Source organism: Schistosoma mansoni, chromosome 2 (assembly GCF_000237925.1).
Source record: "Schistosoma mansoni strain Puerto Rico chromosome 2, complete genome".
Classification (NCBI taxonomy): domain Eukaryota; kingdom Metazoa; phylum Platyhelminthes; class Trematoda; order Strigeidida; family Schistosomatidae; genus Schistosoma; species Schistosoma mansoni.
This window is the reverse complement of record NC_031496.1, coordinates 10,914,174-10,932,354: the sequence shown is the minus strand read 5'-3', so window position 1 is coordinate 10,932,354 and position 18,181 is coordinate 10,914,174. Positions and strand designations below refer to the sequence as shown.

General features: G+C 38.2%; 1 protein-coding gene across 1 annotated transcript; it reads right to left on the bottom strand.

The window, feature by feature from the left end:
- Positions 1-224: 224 nt before the first annotated feature.
- Positions 225-9,393, bottom strand: Smp_154880 (putative tubulin delta chain; the record flags this gene model as incomplete). Its single annotated transcript, XM_018795655.1, has 7 exons — positions 225-397; positions 473-748; positions 2,943-3,159; positions 4,838-5,117; positions 7,234-7,399; positions 9,001-9,132; positions 9,168-9,393. 7 exons carry the CDS (start codon positions 9,391-9,393, stop codon positions 225-227), a joined length of 1,470 nt encoding a protein of 489 aa, XP_018649946.1.
- Positions 9,394-18,181: the final 8,788 nt, after the last annotated feature.

Genomic DNA, 18,181 nt, shown 5'->3' with positions numbered 1-18,181 from the left:
AATGAAAGACAGTGTTTTAAACACGGTGGTCACTAACTTCATAATATAAAAAGACTAGTAAAGCGACAACAGAGAAATTTCGAAATTTCAAGCGTTCAGGAACCAGGTAAAACCGCTACCAAAAATAACAATGAATAAAAAATGAATTCGAATTTATTCGTTTTTAAATACTAAACAAAATATGTACAAAAGCTGAATGAGTAAATAATAAAACCCACAAACGCTTAGTGCCATGATAGAGTAGAATAGCAATGTGCAATTTGCTCTACTGTAGCAACACAATCCATGAAGATATCTGTTGTCAATCCATATTTTTCATATTGATGTATATATGCTCTAGAAGCAAACAGTTCCCAGGCACGGAGGGATACATATTTCAAACTAGCTGATGTGTCACCTAAGGATGCTGCAGACATCCAAAACTCTTTCCGATCAGTCTCAGCAGTAGAGACATTGTCTATACGTGAGCCACCACCATTAGAAGCAACAAACAAACTACGAGGATATTCTCCAAAATGACGATGATGCCCACGAACAACTGAGCCAAAAGAAGGAGGGACATGAGCTGGTGGAGGCCCAGAAATCAAAAGGTCCCTTGTAAGTGAATGAACAAAAGTATTCGAATCTCGAACATGATCACTTGCTCCGTCACCTCGCAATACAGATAAATAGGAAAGTAATGGGAGCCGTGAATTTTCAATTCGGTTATTAGATCCACAATTTGAAGTACTGGCCGACCAATCAAGTTCTAAATACCAGAAAAGATAGTTAAACAATGGTAGCTTTATTATTATTGAAATATTATCATATGATCAAATTCTATAATCTGAAGACTGTTAACAGAGAAAATATATTTCCATCAGAAATTACGTTCTAAACACAACATTTCCAATAACTCTATATTTTGGATGTATACATAAATGAGACCACATTCATTGAAAGACAATAAACAGTAAGAATATAATTTGGATGCAAGAAATGGGAGAAATCAAATCAAAAAATAGACAAGGATTGGGCATTAAGAAGTATTGTCCATTTAGTTACTTTATATCAGAGAAAACCTAATCTGTATTGAAAAAGAAATATTATGATTAATTGCAGGGATTTTAACAAAAGTCAAGTTATTTCATAAAGAATCAATCAAAAGGAAAGCATAACTGCAAACATTAAATCAACTATGTCTTGTTGTTGGCTACAATATTAAAGTAGGAACCCTAAACCGCACTCTAACTATCAGCACATAAACATTTAAATAACTATTCTACTGCGGGATTACTCAACTAGTCCACTTTAAAACAATATATCATCAATACCATTGGACACAATTAGGAATTATGTGAATATATTTTTTTAAATCATCGTTGCAGTAATAATGGAATTGAACTTGTAGGCAGTTAAATATCCAAACAAATATTAATGAGGTTATTCGTCAATTTTATGTGATCGATGAAAAAAATTAGAATATTTTACGAAGTAAATAAAAAAAGGAAAGACCACCAGTCGTTAAAAGTTTACAACTACCATGTAACAACGTAATTTTGAGCAGTGAATTGATCAGAACGCAATTACATATGGAGCAGTTGCTTATTCTAGTTGGCATTTTTGTAGCTAACTTTTCAAAAGAGTGTTGCTAAACCGGATGAAAGATTCAAAAGACGCTCAACTTTGGAATCAACAGGCCGGATTCCGCAACAATTGGTCGTACACAGAACAAATCGCCACACTACGGATCATCGTTGAACAATCAATTGAATGGAACTCATCACTATACATCAACTTACTTGACTATGAAAAAGTATTTGACAGTGTGGATAGAAGGACCTTGGGGAACCCTCTCTCATACTATGTACTACCTGGAATCGTCAACATCATCCAGAATTCAGACGACGGACAACACTGTAAAGTCTTGCATGGAGGAAAATTGAAAGACGCATTCCAAGTGAGGACCGGAGTCAGACAAGGCTGCTTACACTCCCTCTTTCTCTTTCTTCTGGCGGTCGACTGGATCATGAAGACCTCCATATCTGACGGGAAGCACGGAATACAATGGACAGTTCAGAATCAATTAGACAATTTGGACTTCTTAGATGACCTGGCCCTTCTATCTCATACATATCAACAAATGCAGAAAAAAACAACTACTGTAGCAGCAGCCTCTGCATCAATAGGCTTCAACATACACAAGGGAAAAAGCAAAATCCTCAAATACAACACAGAGAACACAAACACAATCACACTTGATGGAGAAACTCTGGAAGAAGTGGAATCATTCACGTATCTAGGGAGCATCATCGATGAACAAGGAAGATCGGATGCAGATGTAAAGGCAAGGATTGATAAAGCAAGGGCAGCACACATACAGTTAAAGAATATATGTAACTCAAAACAACTGCCAATCAATAATAAAGTCAGAATCTTCAATACGGACGTCAAGATAGTTCTACTGTACGGATCTTGAACTTGCAGAACTGCCACAATCATCATCAAAACAAAACAAGTACTTATAAACAATTGTCTACGCAAGATACACAATATCCGTTGGTTGGATAACATCAGCAAGGCTACTGTGAGAGAACAAACCATCTTCCAACTGAAGAGGAAATTCGGAAAAGACGTTGCGAGTGGATAGGACATACATTCCGGAAATCGTCGAAGTGCATCACGAAGCAAGGTGATAACTTGGAATCCAGAAGGGAAACGGAAAAGATGAAGGTCAAAGAACACACTGTGTCGGGAATCGGAAGCAAACATGAGTAGCAGCCGGAAAGGATTGCCCAGGACATAGTTGGATGGAGAATGCTGGTAAGCAGCCTATGCTCCTCCACGAGGAGTAACAGGCGTAAGTATGTAAGCGGGTATATATGTTTCTATATGAGGTGTTACAAAACGTTAAAAACTAAGGCATATATGCAATGAAACTGTATAGAGAAAAAACGTCTTACTATCTTCTACAGCAGAACCCGTCAATAACATTTGTCTAGCATGACGAGCTAACTGAGCCCAAGTTTCTGTACAAAATTTACGATTTTCTACAGGCATGTACGGTAAACAACGTAAACGAGTTATTCGATAATCAGGATGTCCACATAGATCCAATAAATAAGATGTTAATCGTTTTTTATCCTTAAAATGTTCTGGTTCAGTATAATTTATAGTTGGCTGTTGAAGAAGAAAAAGAGAAATAGAAATCACGAGATTTACTGTTATTTTATATTCATAAATCTATAGATACTACACTATTAAATGAACGCAGTGTAAACATATTTGACGAAATTATGCAGATTCAATCATCACTTAACAAACCCATAAACGATTTGAATGTATTTGACATAGACAAATAGATATGCTGACTAGATCTAGAACAGCCTAAAAATAATATATTTATCACTATATTTTTATTCAGAAGGAGTTTTGTGAAAATTTCAGTATTTCCATAGTTGAAATCATGAGTCAATTGGAGCTAGACCACCATGGAAAACCTGGAAGCACTGGACGGCCGTTTGGTCCCATTATGGGACTCCTCAGCAGTGCGGGGCAGGATCGTGGATGAGCACTTCCAGGTTTTTCATGGTGGTCTAGCTTCAATTGACTCATGATTTCAACTATCTTTTTATTCTAAATTCATAATTAATAGTATTAGGTGAAAATACAGAAGTGCTGAACTTCAGAATCTATTGTCTGAGGGGTTAGGATGTATATGTATATTAATGTGTATTCATCACATAGTTCATACTGTCATCATATTATCTTTCGATTCATTGAATATGTTCATATATTTTCCAGTTTATAAATGACTGTCAATTAATCACGCATATTCTTACTATAAATGTTGCAGCTTTGTGCAAATTGAGACTGACGATTTACATTACATCATTGTCTTGTATTATGATGTATATAATCAAGTGAATTTAAAATTTAAAAATAAAAAAAGCTAAATATTTAAGTGACCTTTCTGATGTTTCAAGTGAGAACACAGAAGAATATGTGTATTGTCTATTGATTCTTCAGTATATACACCAATCAGTGTTAGTAGGAAAAAACGGGATGCAGCTGCTTAAAGCTGACCAAGACAAATAAAAAATTTATGTAGTGTCAGTAATCTGCAATAAATCTTAGAGTAAAGAACTATCTAACACAGATTTATTGTGGTCAGAATTGAGAACATAATAAACCAAATGACTCAAGCAGTAAAAGAATTTTTTTGGACGATGATCATAATGATAACAATAAAACAATGTCATAACTAATAAAACGCAAAGGAAATAATGATAAACATATCATTACAACTATTGTGTCCTGCCACTGTGATGAGTTTATGAAACCAACTTGTAATTGATAAAAATTGAAAACAGTCTATTACATAGTTTGAGAATTAAGTAAGTCATTTTTATATTGTTTATCTATGTATATCCTAAAGTAACGTATAATTGATGATATAATGTAATGCATGACTGTCTTGTTAGGTGAATTACGAGTTATCCTAATGTAATTTTACTACCATACTTTTAGTTTTCATATCACACCAATGTGTAGACGATTATTTTGATTTAAGCTACTAATTCGCATACATTTTTTCCGTTCAGCACAGTAATGTACTGAGAAGACGACTAGAATTATGTTTATTTACGCCGACAGAAAAATAAAAATAAACAGCATGAGGGCCCATACTTTAAACAATGCATATCAGTTCAAGTTAGCGAGGTTTATACCAGCTCACAGAAAAAAGGAAACAACAAAAGATAGACACGAAGGTTAGGAAATACATATAAATGAACAAAAGTGCTTACAGAATTTTCAAAGGCCTAATATTTGTAAATCCATGGCATACAATACAAACCTGTAAAATCCCAGCTAACTGATGAGTAAGGAGAGCATTTAAATGATCCATACCGATTTGACAATTTGGATCACTAGCCAAAAGACGATTTGAACAAATTGAATGTAGCGTATCATTATGATGCATTATGAAACCATCGAGACTATTTGCTGTAGATGGAGACAACAAATGTCCAAGTGTAAGTATAGCATTATAAGCTTGAACAGATACTTCACCACGTGTAAATGGCCATATTAACTGTGAGAGCACACATGCTTTAGGTATAATGTCAGATAATTGTCTAAAATATAAATGAGATATGTATATTTGATAAATCAAGTCATGAATAAAAAAGAACAGCACACAGTTGTTGAGAAACAAGTAGCTGTTATACTTAAACACAGGATATTATTATCACCGAAAATTTGAAATAATGTTTTAAAGACGAATAAAACTTTGTCCCTCCATTACATAAAAAACAAAAGTTTTTAAGATTGAATTACTTGTAAACAATAAATTAACAACGCTTAAATTTACTATAATGAGATATCATTATAGTAAATTGAGATATGCAAATAAATTTATCATCGTTCAAGGTGTTAGAATTCACATGAGTAGAGGAGTAAGGAAGATTAACGTCCACAATGTTTATATATATATATATATATATATATATATATATACTTAACAAATGTCGCTTTCACTTCAAAATGAGTTTTTTTGGATAAGAAGAATTAACTGGATCATTTTAGATATCAGTATACTCGTTCTTTTTAACCGTTTTTCCAAGAGGGAAATAGGGTATCAAGTGTATTTTGAATGAAAATTACCGCGCTAAGGATACCTATTACACTTTGAAAACAAAGTATGATATCACTTATATTTCAAATAGATTGAGCCTAAACAATATCTTTCAGAATCATTCAAGGCAGTAATGAAAAGAAATATGTCAAACATTTATCCAGTCTGTCTACAGGTGTCCTAATAATACACTTAATCCTAACAGTGGATTAGCATACTGCTCCATGTGATGGCCTTTTGAAATCCTGAAGAATCATTTCCATACCCATCATGTTTAAAACATTAAAAATTTCAGGGTCAATTTAGCGGAAATACATATTTTGTGTATTGACAATGTCACAACCAACAAGGGCTTTACAACCATGAAATCTAATAAATATTTTCCTTATGAAGTGAACACTAATCATGAAACTCCTTAACACAATACTGTAGAATTTATGAGGTACGCAAGAGAAAAATGGAAACCGAACAACAAATACGTAAACACAATTAAAGTACATCTTAATCGATGGTAAACAAGACCACAAAACTAGTATATTCAATACAGACATTTGGCAAACAATCATCAATTTTTCACTCAATGGATAAACTTCTCCAACATGCTACGAAACACAGTAAAGAATACATGGTGTATGTAAATCCAGCAAGTAATCAGTGAGAACAGCTTTGTCTTTTAGAAACTTATCAAGTGGTTCGAATGAACTTTGGAAGGCCAACACTCATAATTAGAAGACAGAAACAACGAAACATGCATACATACTGATCATTCTAAACTAGTCAATGGTTACAATTTCCTCGTAACTACTGATCCACTTCAAATGGCTAGTTTTCTTGTGAGAAATATGTTCCAGTTAGTTGTACAACTATAAATGAGATAATTAATCAGAGGATTTAGAGAATACAATGTTGCGGTTCCGTCAAGTGATTGCATTTGCGCTGATGTCTTCATTAATCGTCCTTATTTTATTCTTCGACGTTTCGTTGTCCATCTTAATCAGTTTAGTAAGGAAAATCCCATGACTTTTCTCAATAACAGATACAAGTTATTACACAGTTATAAGCTTAAATATTAGTTGCAAATTTATGAACACAACGAAGACGAGAGCTACGATAGTAGCAGTGGTATTAGTAAATCTGTATGACGATAACCGATAATCCATACAACCAAACAGGAATCCAATACAGTCAGTTATGAGCACATAAATCTATATTTAAACAATAATAAAAAATAGGTATTCTAGCACCCCTGCAAATACATCAGTCGGCACTAAGCTATATAACTTAGTTTCCAGCAATTTATAAAGTTTGCCTTACAGATAACAAAGAACGTTACAAGAGAAAAGACTGACAACCAAAAATATTTCTAATCCAACAGATATAATTAAACAGTGAACATAACCACATTATTAAAGATTTTTTAAATCCATATTGTTTCTGTTAATCAATGAGGTTAACTAACCGAAGGACATCACTGTTGTTAGTCAACAGATTCATAGACTGCTTACAAACTTTGAAAAGTTAAAATATTAGAAAAAGTCATTAGTCTATGACTCTAAATAAATATTTCTTTAGACCAATATATACCAATATGCGGCAAGACTAACACTGAAGCTTACGTGAGTATTTTTGTGCCCACACCGGAACCTGTCCCACCAGCTAAACTCATGGATACCAAGATTCCATCTAGTGAATCACAATTTTCTAGTTGATTCTGAATTAAACATTGTATTTGATCTTCGAATTCACTTCCATGAACAAAATAGCCGTACGCCCAATTATTACCTAGAAATCACAACTGGAGAATTAATGGGATACATCGCATCACAATTAAATTTCACTAGCGTTCATCAGTGGTAAGTTTTAAAAATATACAAGGTGAGAGTCCGTGAATGCTTTTCTGTATGACAATGAGAGATACTATTGTGATAACAGCCTAACCATCTAGGCTTTTAGTTAAATGGGACTATGTTACCTCAACACCACAAAGTTATCAGTGAGATTTCAAGTAGGAAAATCAACCTGTGAAGTGTTAGATGAAATTCGTATAAACTTAACTGAAACAGAAAGGATGAGAAACCCTGACTTACATTGATTAATATAGATTACTTTGATAACGGTTCATCATAAGCTCTAATTCAACTAGTATTATTTTAGTAAAAGGCATTCAGTAAGTTGGTACACTTCACCAGTATGCCTTTGAATGAAGTACATTAATGTATAACCTCTTGATCGACGAAGTTAAATCAACTCTTTAGGTTAGAAAGTACGACAAGAGTTGTGTCCCATAAGTTTACGGCTGTATGTAAAACTTCCTTGGTTGGTTCACGATTTTTGTTAACAACCTCTAGTTGACCTAGTTGATTACAGAGGCTAATACTTTAAATGTCATTTGTCAGCAGTGGGCGGTTAAAAACTAGCTGTAGCCCAGTTGATATGTTTCTGAAGGAATACTGTTTACTTCTGTAAGTGGATGATCTCACTTTATATTAATATTTCGTTTACTCCAAATATGTTTATCAATAGATGACCTATAGACTCCATTTTTGACAAATTTAAACAGATGCCTAGTGTTTTCAATGTTGACTTTTTCACCTTCGTTGCTTTCGTCAGCTCCCACCGTTCACCATCACATTATAAAACTTATGTCAATGTACATATAATAACCCTTAATTTATCATTTCGTTCAGAGCTAGTCGAAATAAATTTATAAACATCCATTAGTTTGGTACATATTTTCAAGCTAAGTGGTCTTTTTAAACTTCTTGGATTCCTACAGATGTCATAATTTTTATGTAAATAGATTTTATTTTCATTTGTGGTGATTTAAATAACTGAAAAACGTGTTCTGTACTTAAAACTATATATATTAACACACCATATTTGATGTAGTTAAATCAAGTTGGGGAAACTTTAAATATAACATCAAAATATGACTCTTTTATGATTAGTAAATGTTGATCTCAGCAATGCAAAGGAATATAAGCTAGACGATTTGAATCCTCAACAAATAACTCAGCAGTTAAAGACTGTATGCATTATAAATCAAATTCTGACTATTTAGAGAACTTTGACAATTCAGTAACCTTCCCATGTTTTACTTACTAGTTTCTTTGTTTGTGATTATCAGGACGTTTATGTAACATTATTACGCAGTGTGATGAGTAAAAAGGTTTCAGTTTTTATGTTAACCAATGAATGACTATAAGTCCATCATTATTGAACCCCTTAACTGTTTTTGGAAGCAGCATTTCGACAAATAGTTAACCATGTATTTGTAAAAAGCATAACAGATTTATGTGATACAATATCACTGGAAATAAGAATATACACTGTTATCATGTAGTTACGTAATTTAAACTAAAAAGGTCTTAATATTAACTTACCTGAACCACATTTGGATGTGAAAAAGCTATTAGGAGAATAACCCCACTTTTCCGGACAGGTACTTTTGGTGACACTGGCAATAACCTTTTCTTCCATGTCTACCTGAACACACCTGGCTGTCAAACATCCTTCTGAAGCAAAGTCAAATTATAAACAGAATTTTTACTTGAAGATTGGTAGAAAAATGTATTTAATGAGTCTCTAATATAATCTGTATCGGTTTTTGATAGAAGTGAATTTTCCTTGGCACAACAGTCATCATATACAGTACTGAAAAATTTTGCTCCAATTTGATTACCACATTGGCCAATTTGAAGGGAAACTATAGACATTTGAACTGGAAAACAAAAGCATAGATCACAGTAAAATTGTCTAAAAATGACAGAATACATTCGAATATAATTTAAATTTATTTGTCCGTGCGACAAGCTATCAGTTTTTTAGATATGAGCAAGAAATATTTCAGTGTGAACTTGGGTCAATTTACTTCATATATCCTAACTATTTAACACATGCATTAATTTCTCAAGCAAATATTTTTTCCGCTCGAAATAGGGAGGACATTCTCCTAGGTACTCCTGTTATACATAGAGTCACTTTAAATGTAACTTGGGAATATAAGGATCCAACACTATTCCGTGGGGGAGGGATAAATTTGGAAGTTTTAAAATCCGAATATCAACTCCAGATCTTTCGGAAATGGGGAGGTGTTATATCTCGAAGAGAATTATGAATGGTAACTTTTGAGAACAATTTATTGACCAATATTATGTGCATATTTTTATTGCCCTGGTATGGCCGAGAGTGGGGAGAGCCCACTCTCCCTCTCGAAATGCTCTCACATGGCCAGCGAATATATAGCCTCTGACAGGGAAGTCCTACTCACTGCCTTCTCGTGGCGGGGGTGTTGTTTACGAAAGTGAGAGGACGAAAAGCGAATGTCCGGCGCTTTAACCGGGTTGGTGGATACGGAGGGTCCACCTAGGGGAGTTGGAAAACCCTCATTCCAAACCAATGGTGCACATGGGCTCCAGTATCCTGATGGAACGAATGGCGAATGAACCTGCTGCTGGTCAACGGCTACCATGGGACTGCATCTCCTCACGATGCTCCACTGCCTTGTGGATCAGACCTTTAGGTCAAAGGCTCCGGGTGTGGGCCCCTAAGAAAACCACCTGCTTCAGTTCGGGCACCTGGGCAGTATCACAGCCCTCAAGCAAATCGGATGAGATTTGTATGGCGCATATGTATCTGGTGCTTCCTTGTACCAATATTTATGTGTTTAAATAAATAAATAAATAAATAATTGTTAACTAACTAAACTATTCATATTCACGTCCCTCTTATTATAAGCTTTACTTTGACTCATAGACTATTATACGATTTACCGTTCTTGAGTTATACCCAGTCTATTGATTACTATCTCCCTTATTCACAGCCACATTTAGCTAAATCTTGTACAAATGTTGTTTCCTATTTTATGGTACGATGTGGTCTGTCAGCTTGGTATATAAACCCAGTGTGTTTGAAATAAATGATTCATACCGCAGAGGCTGAGATTGATATTCTGAACTTAACTGGCTGGGTTAGACAGAAAGCAGGACCGATAAGTACTCTAGACTGCTCGTACGGGTTTCATGTGTCATTGGTCCGATCGATAATTCACTGCTCTCTAACTGACCGTATTACCACGTTATACATTAACAGGGCATCCAGGCGGTCATAAGTTATCACATCGTCATAATCATGTAACCGCAAATTGTAGTTAATACGGCAGACAAAACAGCCAAGTTATTGATAATAATTTTGGCAATAATACTTTAAGGTAATACATGTTTTTTATTTATTATTATTTAAACACAAATATTAGTACAAGGAAGCACCAGATACATATACACCTGTTTGGAATGAGGATTTTCCAACTCCCCTAGGTGGACTTTCCGTATCCACCAACCCGGTTAATGCGCCGGACATTCGCTTTTCGTCCTCTCAATTTTGTAAACAACACCTGTGGCACGAGAAGGCCTTCCCTGGCAGAGGCTATATACGCGTGGCCATGTGAGAGCATTTCGAGAGGGAGAGCGGACTCTCACCACTCTTGGCCGTACCAGGGCATTTGAGGGCAAGGTAGCATAAAAGTTTTGAAAATTAGTAAGAAATTGAATGGCTAAATTGAGGGAAAACCAAAGATCTTTTTAAATAGTGATAAAAATGATTGGGGTAACTACAATAATAGCTGACAAATAAACATAAAACATCTACTAAACGAACACATTATTTTTATTAATTAAAAAGGTTCTCAACAGAGCAAAGAATGCTTGTAAAGCTTAATTGTCAACGAAAATAATGCTAAGAAGGCAAGGAGAAACGATAGAATACCACGGTGGTGTTGACTGAACAGTTTTAGATAAATGAGAACGAGACGAAGAGTTACCACTTTTCCTATGTTAAGTGGTAATTCTCTTTGTTCAATTTAATGTTTACTCAAAATGCTATAACTGGACTTATGTGACCTGAACCTATGATGTATTTGCCTACGACAATGCTAATCACTCTCAGAACATTTGCAGATTCTTCAGGACTTACTTAAAGGTTCAAATAAGAATCAACTGTTTTCCCAGTGTATGTACTACCATAAGTAAATAAATGAATGCAATTGAAGGGAACAAGCGGTCGTTTGTTTAAAGCAGGCACTAAGTAACCTTGGTTATGTCTATGAGATTATAATTGTTAATTTTTGCTAAAGTAAATAGTTAAAATTTCGGTCAACTGGGCAGAAATGTCTAATCTCATTAGCTTTGAATTTATCATTACACGACAAGAACATCACCAACATAGGTATGATTACCAAGGTTTGACTTGATAAATTCAAATAAAGTGAGCATTGGGTGGATTGTTATAAGTAAAAATAATACATTTGTAATATCTCAATGAGTAAAGAAGCGGCTTATAGTGAGTCACGAAACGTCAGAGAATTTAATTTTTGACTGAGATATTACTAATATATTATTCTTATTTATCACCAAAATAGCCCATATCTATCTTGTTTTATCCAAGTGCTGTTTTGATTTTGATGTTCCCTAGTTTTACAAGCAAAAAATCTGCGAATACGTTAAATGGGGTGTACATCTTCAAAGAAGACCAAGTAGCCCTAGTTTTGCAGTCAAAATTGGTTCCATCATACATTAGCTCGACTGAAACTTGTCGCAGTTCACTCTGCACCATAAGATTTTAATGTCAGTGAGTTACACACATATTCCGTAACCTGTTATGGCAGTGTCAACTCGTTTATTATAGGCACATCACAAAGTAATTTTAGTATTAAAACTCCAAAAGTATGTACGGGTAAAGGGTTGTCGAAACTGTAGAATAATTTGACGTCCTTCAAATATAAGATAAGTACAAATATAGTAACCCAGAAAGTTAACCAAACCACTGGCAAAAACAGTTATACGCAGACGCTTTAGAACTTTCAGCTACGTATTTATAAAGATTCAAAAACGAGTCGATAACTCTTGTACGTAACTGTTATTGTGATACTTTCATCAGAAAGATCTTTAAAATATCACGAATAAGATAATACAAAGTTCGAATCTAAGTTTTGCCGGATGGAGAAAAGTAAAATTGTTTTAAAGACGCTAAATTAAGTAGTCAGATCAGAGATAACTAACCTAATTAGTTGTTTGGCTTTAGTACTAATTCCACTACAAGCACTTCCCAATCAAAAGCTAAAATATGCGGTGTGATTTCCAAACATTCTGAAGAATGCTGACGAATCAAATCATAACAACAAGATCATTTTTTACATTTTCGAAATTTTCATTTTTCCGACTTGATCACAATCTAAAAATCACTTGAAGATGCCAAATTTCGGATGCAATCAATATTTTGCGAATTTTAATTGGGAAACGCTGACAGGTTAAGACTTGTCTTAAAACGAAATCGTTTTTGATAGATGTATTATATGTACTCATAGTTGAAGCTGTACTAGTTCTATCGCCGTTGGGCACGATAAAAGCCCACAACCGAACGAAACACAAAACTGGGCAACTTCCGGGCGTTTATCAGTTGACCAAAGCCTCGATAAAAAACAATCTAAACGAACATTGTCTCTTACGGTCCACATTTATTTGAAAACGCGCTTTCCCGTGTCCTAGCACTTATACTTGTACCTCACTTGTTGAATAAATTCTTGTAATTCAAAACCTGAAAATAGCTGACCACAGAAGCTTAGTAACAGTCAAAGGATTTCATGTTTTATGGAACTTTGAAAAAGGCTTCTAATACTTTGACGATGGTGTGCATCGGGCTTTACCTCCCATCTGTGTGACACTACTAAAACAGCACTGTAGCAAAGTAATCAGCTTGTAGTGACCGGCCAGTCTCGATAAGAACACGATTGGAATAATAGAAACAATTATTATTATTGTAACCAATTGTACCAGAGATTGTTTTACTGTATTTGTTTAACTGTATCCGTTTCACTTCTTGTTCGATATACCGCCTGGTTTGGTTCGAGCTTGCTCACGCACTGCTTGTTCGCTTGTACTCTTTGGCACGTCTCGGTATTATTTCGATACCACGAGATCGCCAATAAATATACTTGATCTGGACTAGTAAAGCCTTCTGGTTTACGGGCTATCAAGGGAACCAAGTCATATTTGTACGCGTAATCGAATAGTAGTGGTGATCATAGTCCGTCCACGACTCGACATCCACTACAACTGGTGAGCCGTATTTGGAACACGCACAACAAACTGGTGAGCCGTAGTTGGAACACGCAATACAGCTGGTAACCCAATCCATCGAGCACAAGTCAAACTTGGCCAATTCTCCAAACCAGATCAAGTCAAACTTGGCCAATTCTCCAAACCAGATCAATCCGGTGAGTCTATTTATCTATCCACATCTGTTGCATATATTCGTATTGATTTTTTTCAATATATAATATTTTGGCAACTTAATATGGTAGATAACGATAAGAATAACATAAATATGATAGACTCCGAGATACAGGTTATCAGTTTCCGACCGGTTCCTTTCATCCCCCATGATCCAGAAGTCTGGTTCGCGGCACTGGAATCTCAATTTGAGATCCGCCGCATAACCAATCAAAGGCAGAAGTACGCCTACGCTTTGGAATCATTGCCCGGGGATCACCTAACCGCTGTCCGTGAGGTTGTCCTCAATCCGAACGTTCCAAACGTTTATGACCGTCTTAAGGATGCCATCCTTCGACATTTCCTCCCATCAAGAGAGGAAAGATTGAGGACACTTTTAGCACGTCACCCTATGGGTGATGCTAAGCCGAGCCACCACCTCACGCGCCTGCAATCCCTTGCAGGAAACATGACAGCTGACTCTGAGATAGTCAAAGAGTTGTGGTTCGAAGCCTTACCAGTCAGTATCCAGCCAACCCTTACGGCTCTGCCCGAGGACACCCCGCTCAACAAGGTGGCCCTCATAGCAGATAAGATTCTGGCACGAGTTAACACCAAAGGCGACCATTTAGTTGCTAGTTTTTCCCGTTCTAACGTTGATCTCGATGCTAGACGACCTCCGGCTCATGGGGATAGGGACAGATGTATCCATACTCGTCTCAGTTTCCGAGACCGCGCAAATGTGCCAGCCCCCTACGTCCCCCGACCCAGGTCACAATCTCGAAAAGCCGTAACGACTCGCCCCAAGCGGGCATCTTCCAAGCCACGCCAGAAGGCGGTTTCGGAAGCGAGTCCAGGTTGGTGCTGGTTCCACCGTGCTTTCGGAGCCGGTGCCCGTCATTGTCGAGCTCCCTGCTCATACAAGGCGGGAAACTTCTCAGCCGGCGAGTAAATGCAGCCGTACTCGCCGGCACTTCACCTCAGGTTGGCCGTTTATTTTACGTGCACGATTATCGCACTAACGCTAGGTACCTTGTGGATACGGGTGCCCAAGTTTCTGTCGTACCTATCGGTAACAGTAAGTCTCAAGCCACTATGCTTCGACTACGCGCTGCGAATGGCTCAGTCATTCCCACCTATGGTACACGACAACTTACGGTCAATCTGAGCAACCGACGACAGTATCTGTGGACGTTCATCATTGCCGATGTTCCCACAGCTATACTCGGTATCGATTTCCTACAGCACTATGAATTGCTAGTCGATTCACGTAGGCTGCAGCTAATTGATATTTCGTCGAACAGCAACTTTATGGGCTCTAAAGCCCACACAAACGCGTACCGAATCACAGGTGTATTTCATTCGCGTGACGATTTATTCCACGTTTTATTTCAGAAATTCCCCAAATTAACTAAACCTCTCGAGGAGACTCCATTGGTGACCAATCGTGTGGTACACCACATAGTCACCCGCGGACCACCAGTCACGGCAAGACCTCGCCGACTGGCACCGGACAAATTAGCTTTCGCTAAACGTGAGTTCGACAATTTACTAGCTACTGGTATTATTCGTCCTTCTCACAGTCCTTGGGCCTCACCTCTCCACATGGTTCGAAAAAAGGATGGGGTTAGTTGGAGACCATGCGGAGACTACCGAGCGTTAAACACAGCTACACGTTTCGATAGCTATCCCATCCCCCACATACATGACATCACGGCATCACTCAAGGGCACGACAATTTTTTCCAAGATCGATCTGGTACGAGCATATCATCAGATCCCAGTCGCTCTTGAAGATATAGAGAAAACTGCTATCACGACTCCTTTCGGTTTATTTGAGTTCCTACGAATGCCATTTGGATTACGGAATGCTGCTCAAACTTTCCAAAGGTTTATCGATAGCATTGTACGAGACCTAGATTTTGTTCACGTCTATATTGATGACCTGCTAATCGCATCATCAAACGTAGATGAACATTATCAACACCTGACGCTACTATTCCAGCGCCTTTCGGATAATGGAATAATAGTCAACCCCGACAAGTGTGAACTCGGGAAGAATGAAATGAAATTCTTAGGTCATGTTATTAAGCATGAGGGTATTCTACCTTGTGAGGATAAAGTACGTACTATAATGGAGTACACTGTACCGTCCACACTCAAGGAACTGAAGGCATTTCTCGGTTTGGTCAACTTCTACCGACGCTTCATTTCGCACGCGGCAGAACAGTTACGACCGTTAACCGATTTACTTCGCGGTAATCCACGCAAACTGGAATGGAACGACGCCGCACGTACTGCATTTTCAGATATCAAAACGGCCCTAGCTCAAGCCACACTTCTCGTGCATCCTGACCCATCAGCCACGCTTAGTATAGCGGTTGATGCATCGGATTTCGCCATAGGAGCCGTTATGCAACAGAATATCTCCGGTAGTTGGCAGCCCCTCGAATTTTTCTCACGACGCCTCACTCCCACGGAGACGAGATATAGCGCTTTTGGTCGCGAACTGCTAGCAGCCTACTGCGCCGTCAAACATTTCCGGCACGCTGTAGAAGGTCGTAAGTTCATCTTATTCACCGACCATAAGCCCTTAACGTATGCTCTGCATACCAAGTCTGACCGCTACTCACCACGAGAGTGCAGACATTTGGACTATATCTCCCAGTTCACGACAGACCTTCGTCACGTCAAAGGCGAGTCGAACTGTGTTGCTGATGCTTTATCACGTATCCGACTTAATGCAGTTACTTTGCCAGTGCTTGACCTACCTGCTATGGCCGCCACCCAAGCAAACGATACTTCATGCACGGAAGCACAACAGTCTACGTCCCTTCAGTGTCGGGAAGTACCCCTAGCTACTAGCTCAGGTACTATCCTATGCGATACTTCCACGGGCCTCTCTCGACCCATCGTACCCTCCGCTTATCGCCGTCTGGCCGTCAATGAATAAAGATGTCCGTATGTGGGTAAAACAATGTTTACAATGTCAACGATCAAAAGTGCACAGGCACGTAGCTGCCCCTATTGGCACTTTCGCTACGCCTGATGCTCGCTTCGATCACGTTCACATAGACATTGTAGGACCATTACCACCATCGCACGGGTATGATCACATACTCACGTGCATTGATCGTTTCACAAGATGGCCCGAAGCTATTCCCATCACGTCTATTACGGCGGAGACAGTCGCTCACCGCTTCGTAGAACGATGGATAGCTATGTACGGTTGTCCCTCGACTGTCACGACTGACCGAGGACAACAATTTGAGTCAGCATTATTCTCCTCACTAACACGGCTGCTTGGTGCGGAACGCATACGCACTACCGCCTACCATCCAGCATCAAACGGTTTAGTTGAACGGTTTCATCGCCAACTTAAAAGTGCTCTTCGAGCACACGAAAACAACAATTGGTACGAAACCCTACCACTCGTCCTCCTGGGAATCAGAACGAGTCTAAAGGCAGATATTCAATGTTCCGCCGCTGAACTTGTTTACGGCACGACATTGCGTCTGCCTGGGGAATTTTTCACATCACGGAGCAGCACTAAGTTCGGCGAATCAGACTACGTCCAACGACTGTCTGCATTCATGCGAACACTGACTCCGGTGTCAACTCGTATACAACATCGACAGGTCGCTCTCCCTCGAGAGTTATCTACCTGTTCACATGTTTTCATACGAGTAGATTCGGTACGCAAACCTCTACAACAGCCTTACGAGGGACCTTTTCACGTGATTTCCCGTCACGAAAAGACCTTCAAAGTTGATCGACGTGGCCGCATCGAAACAGTCAGCATTGATCGTCTCAAGCCAGCACACGTCGATGACAGTGCTATACCTGATAAGCCGAGACCCAATGTTAGACCCATCAGAGCTTCTAGCGGGATTTCTACATCTACTTCGGATCCCACGCTAGATGCACCTAAGACCTCATTCTCACGTCCCAGTCAACAGCACGTGTCATCTGCCCCGTCTACGGACGAGACTTCCGTCTCACGTCCAGACCTGCAGACCACACCGCCCTTGACTGCGGATGGGATTGCAGGCTCACGAGGTTCGAACGAGACTACCGTCTCACGTTCTGGTCGCCGAGTACGCTTACCCGTACGCTTTCTCGACTAACCTCATAACCAACTACGGATACAGTATAGGAATCTGCCCCTATACTACAAGAAAGCTACACTTTTCTCTTTTTCTATCATTTTTTTTGTTTACCCCGAGCCTACGCCTCCGACCATCGCTGTTACGGTATCGTCGACTTCAGTCAACTTTCGCGAAAGCTGGCCTGATCACCCA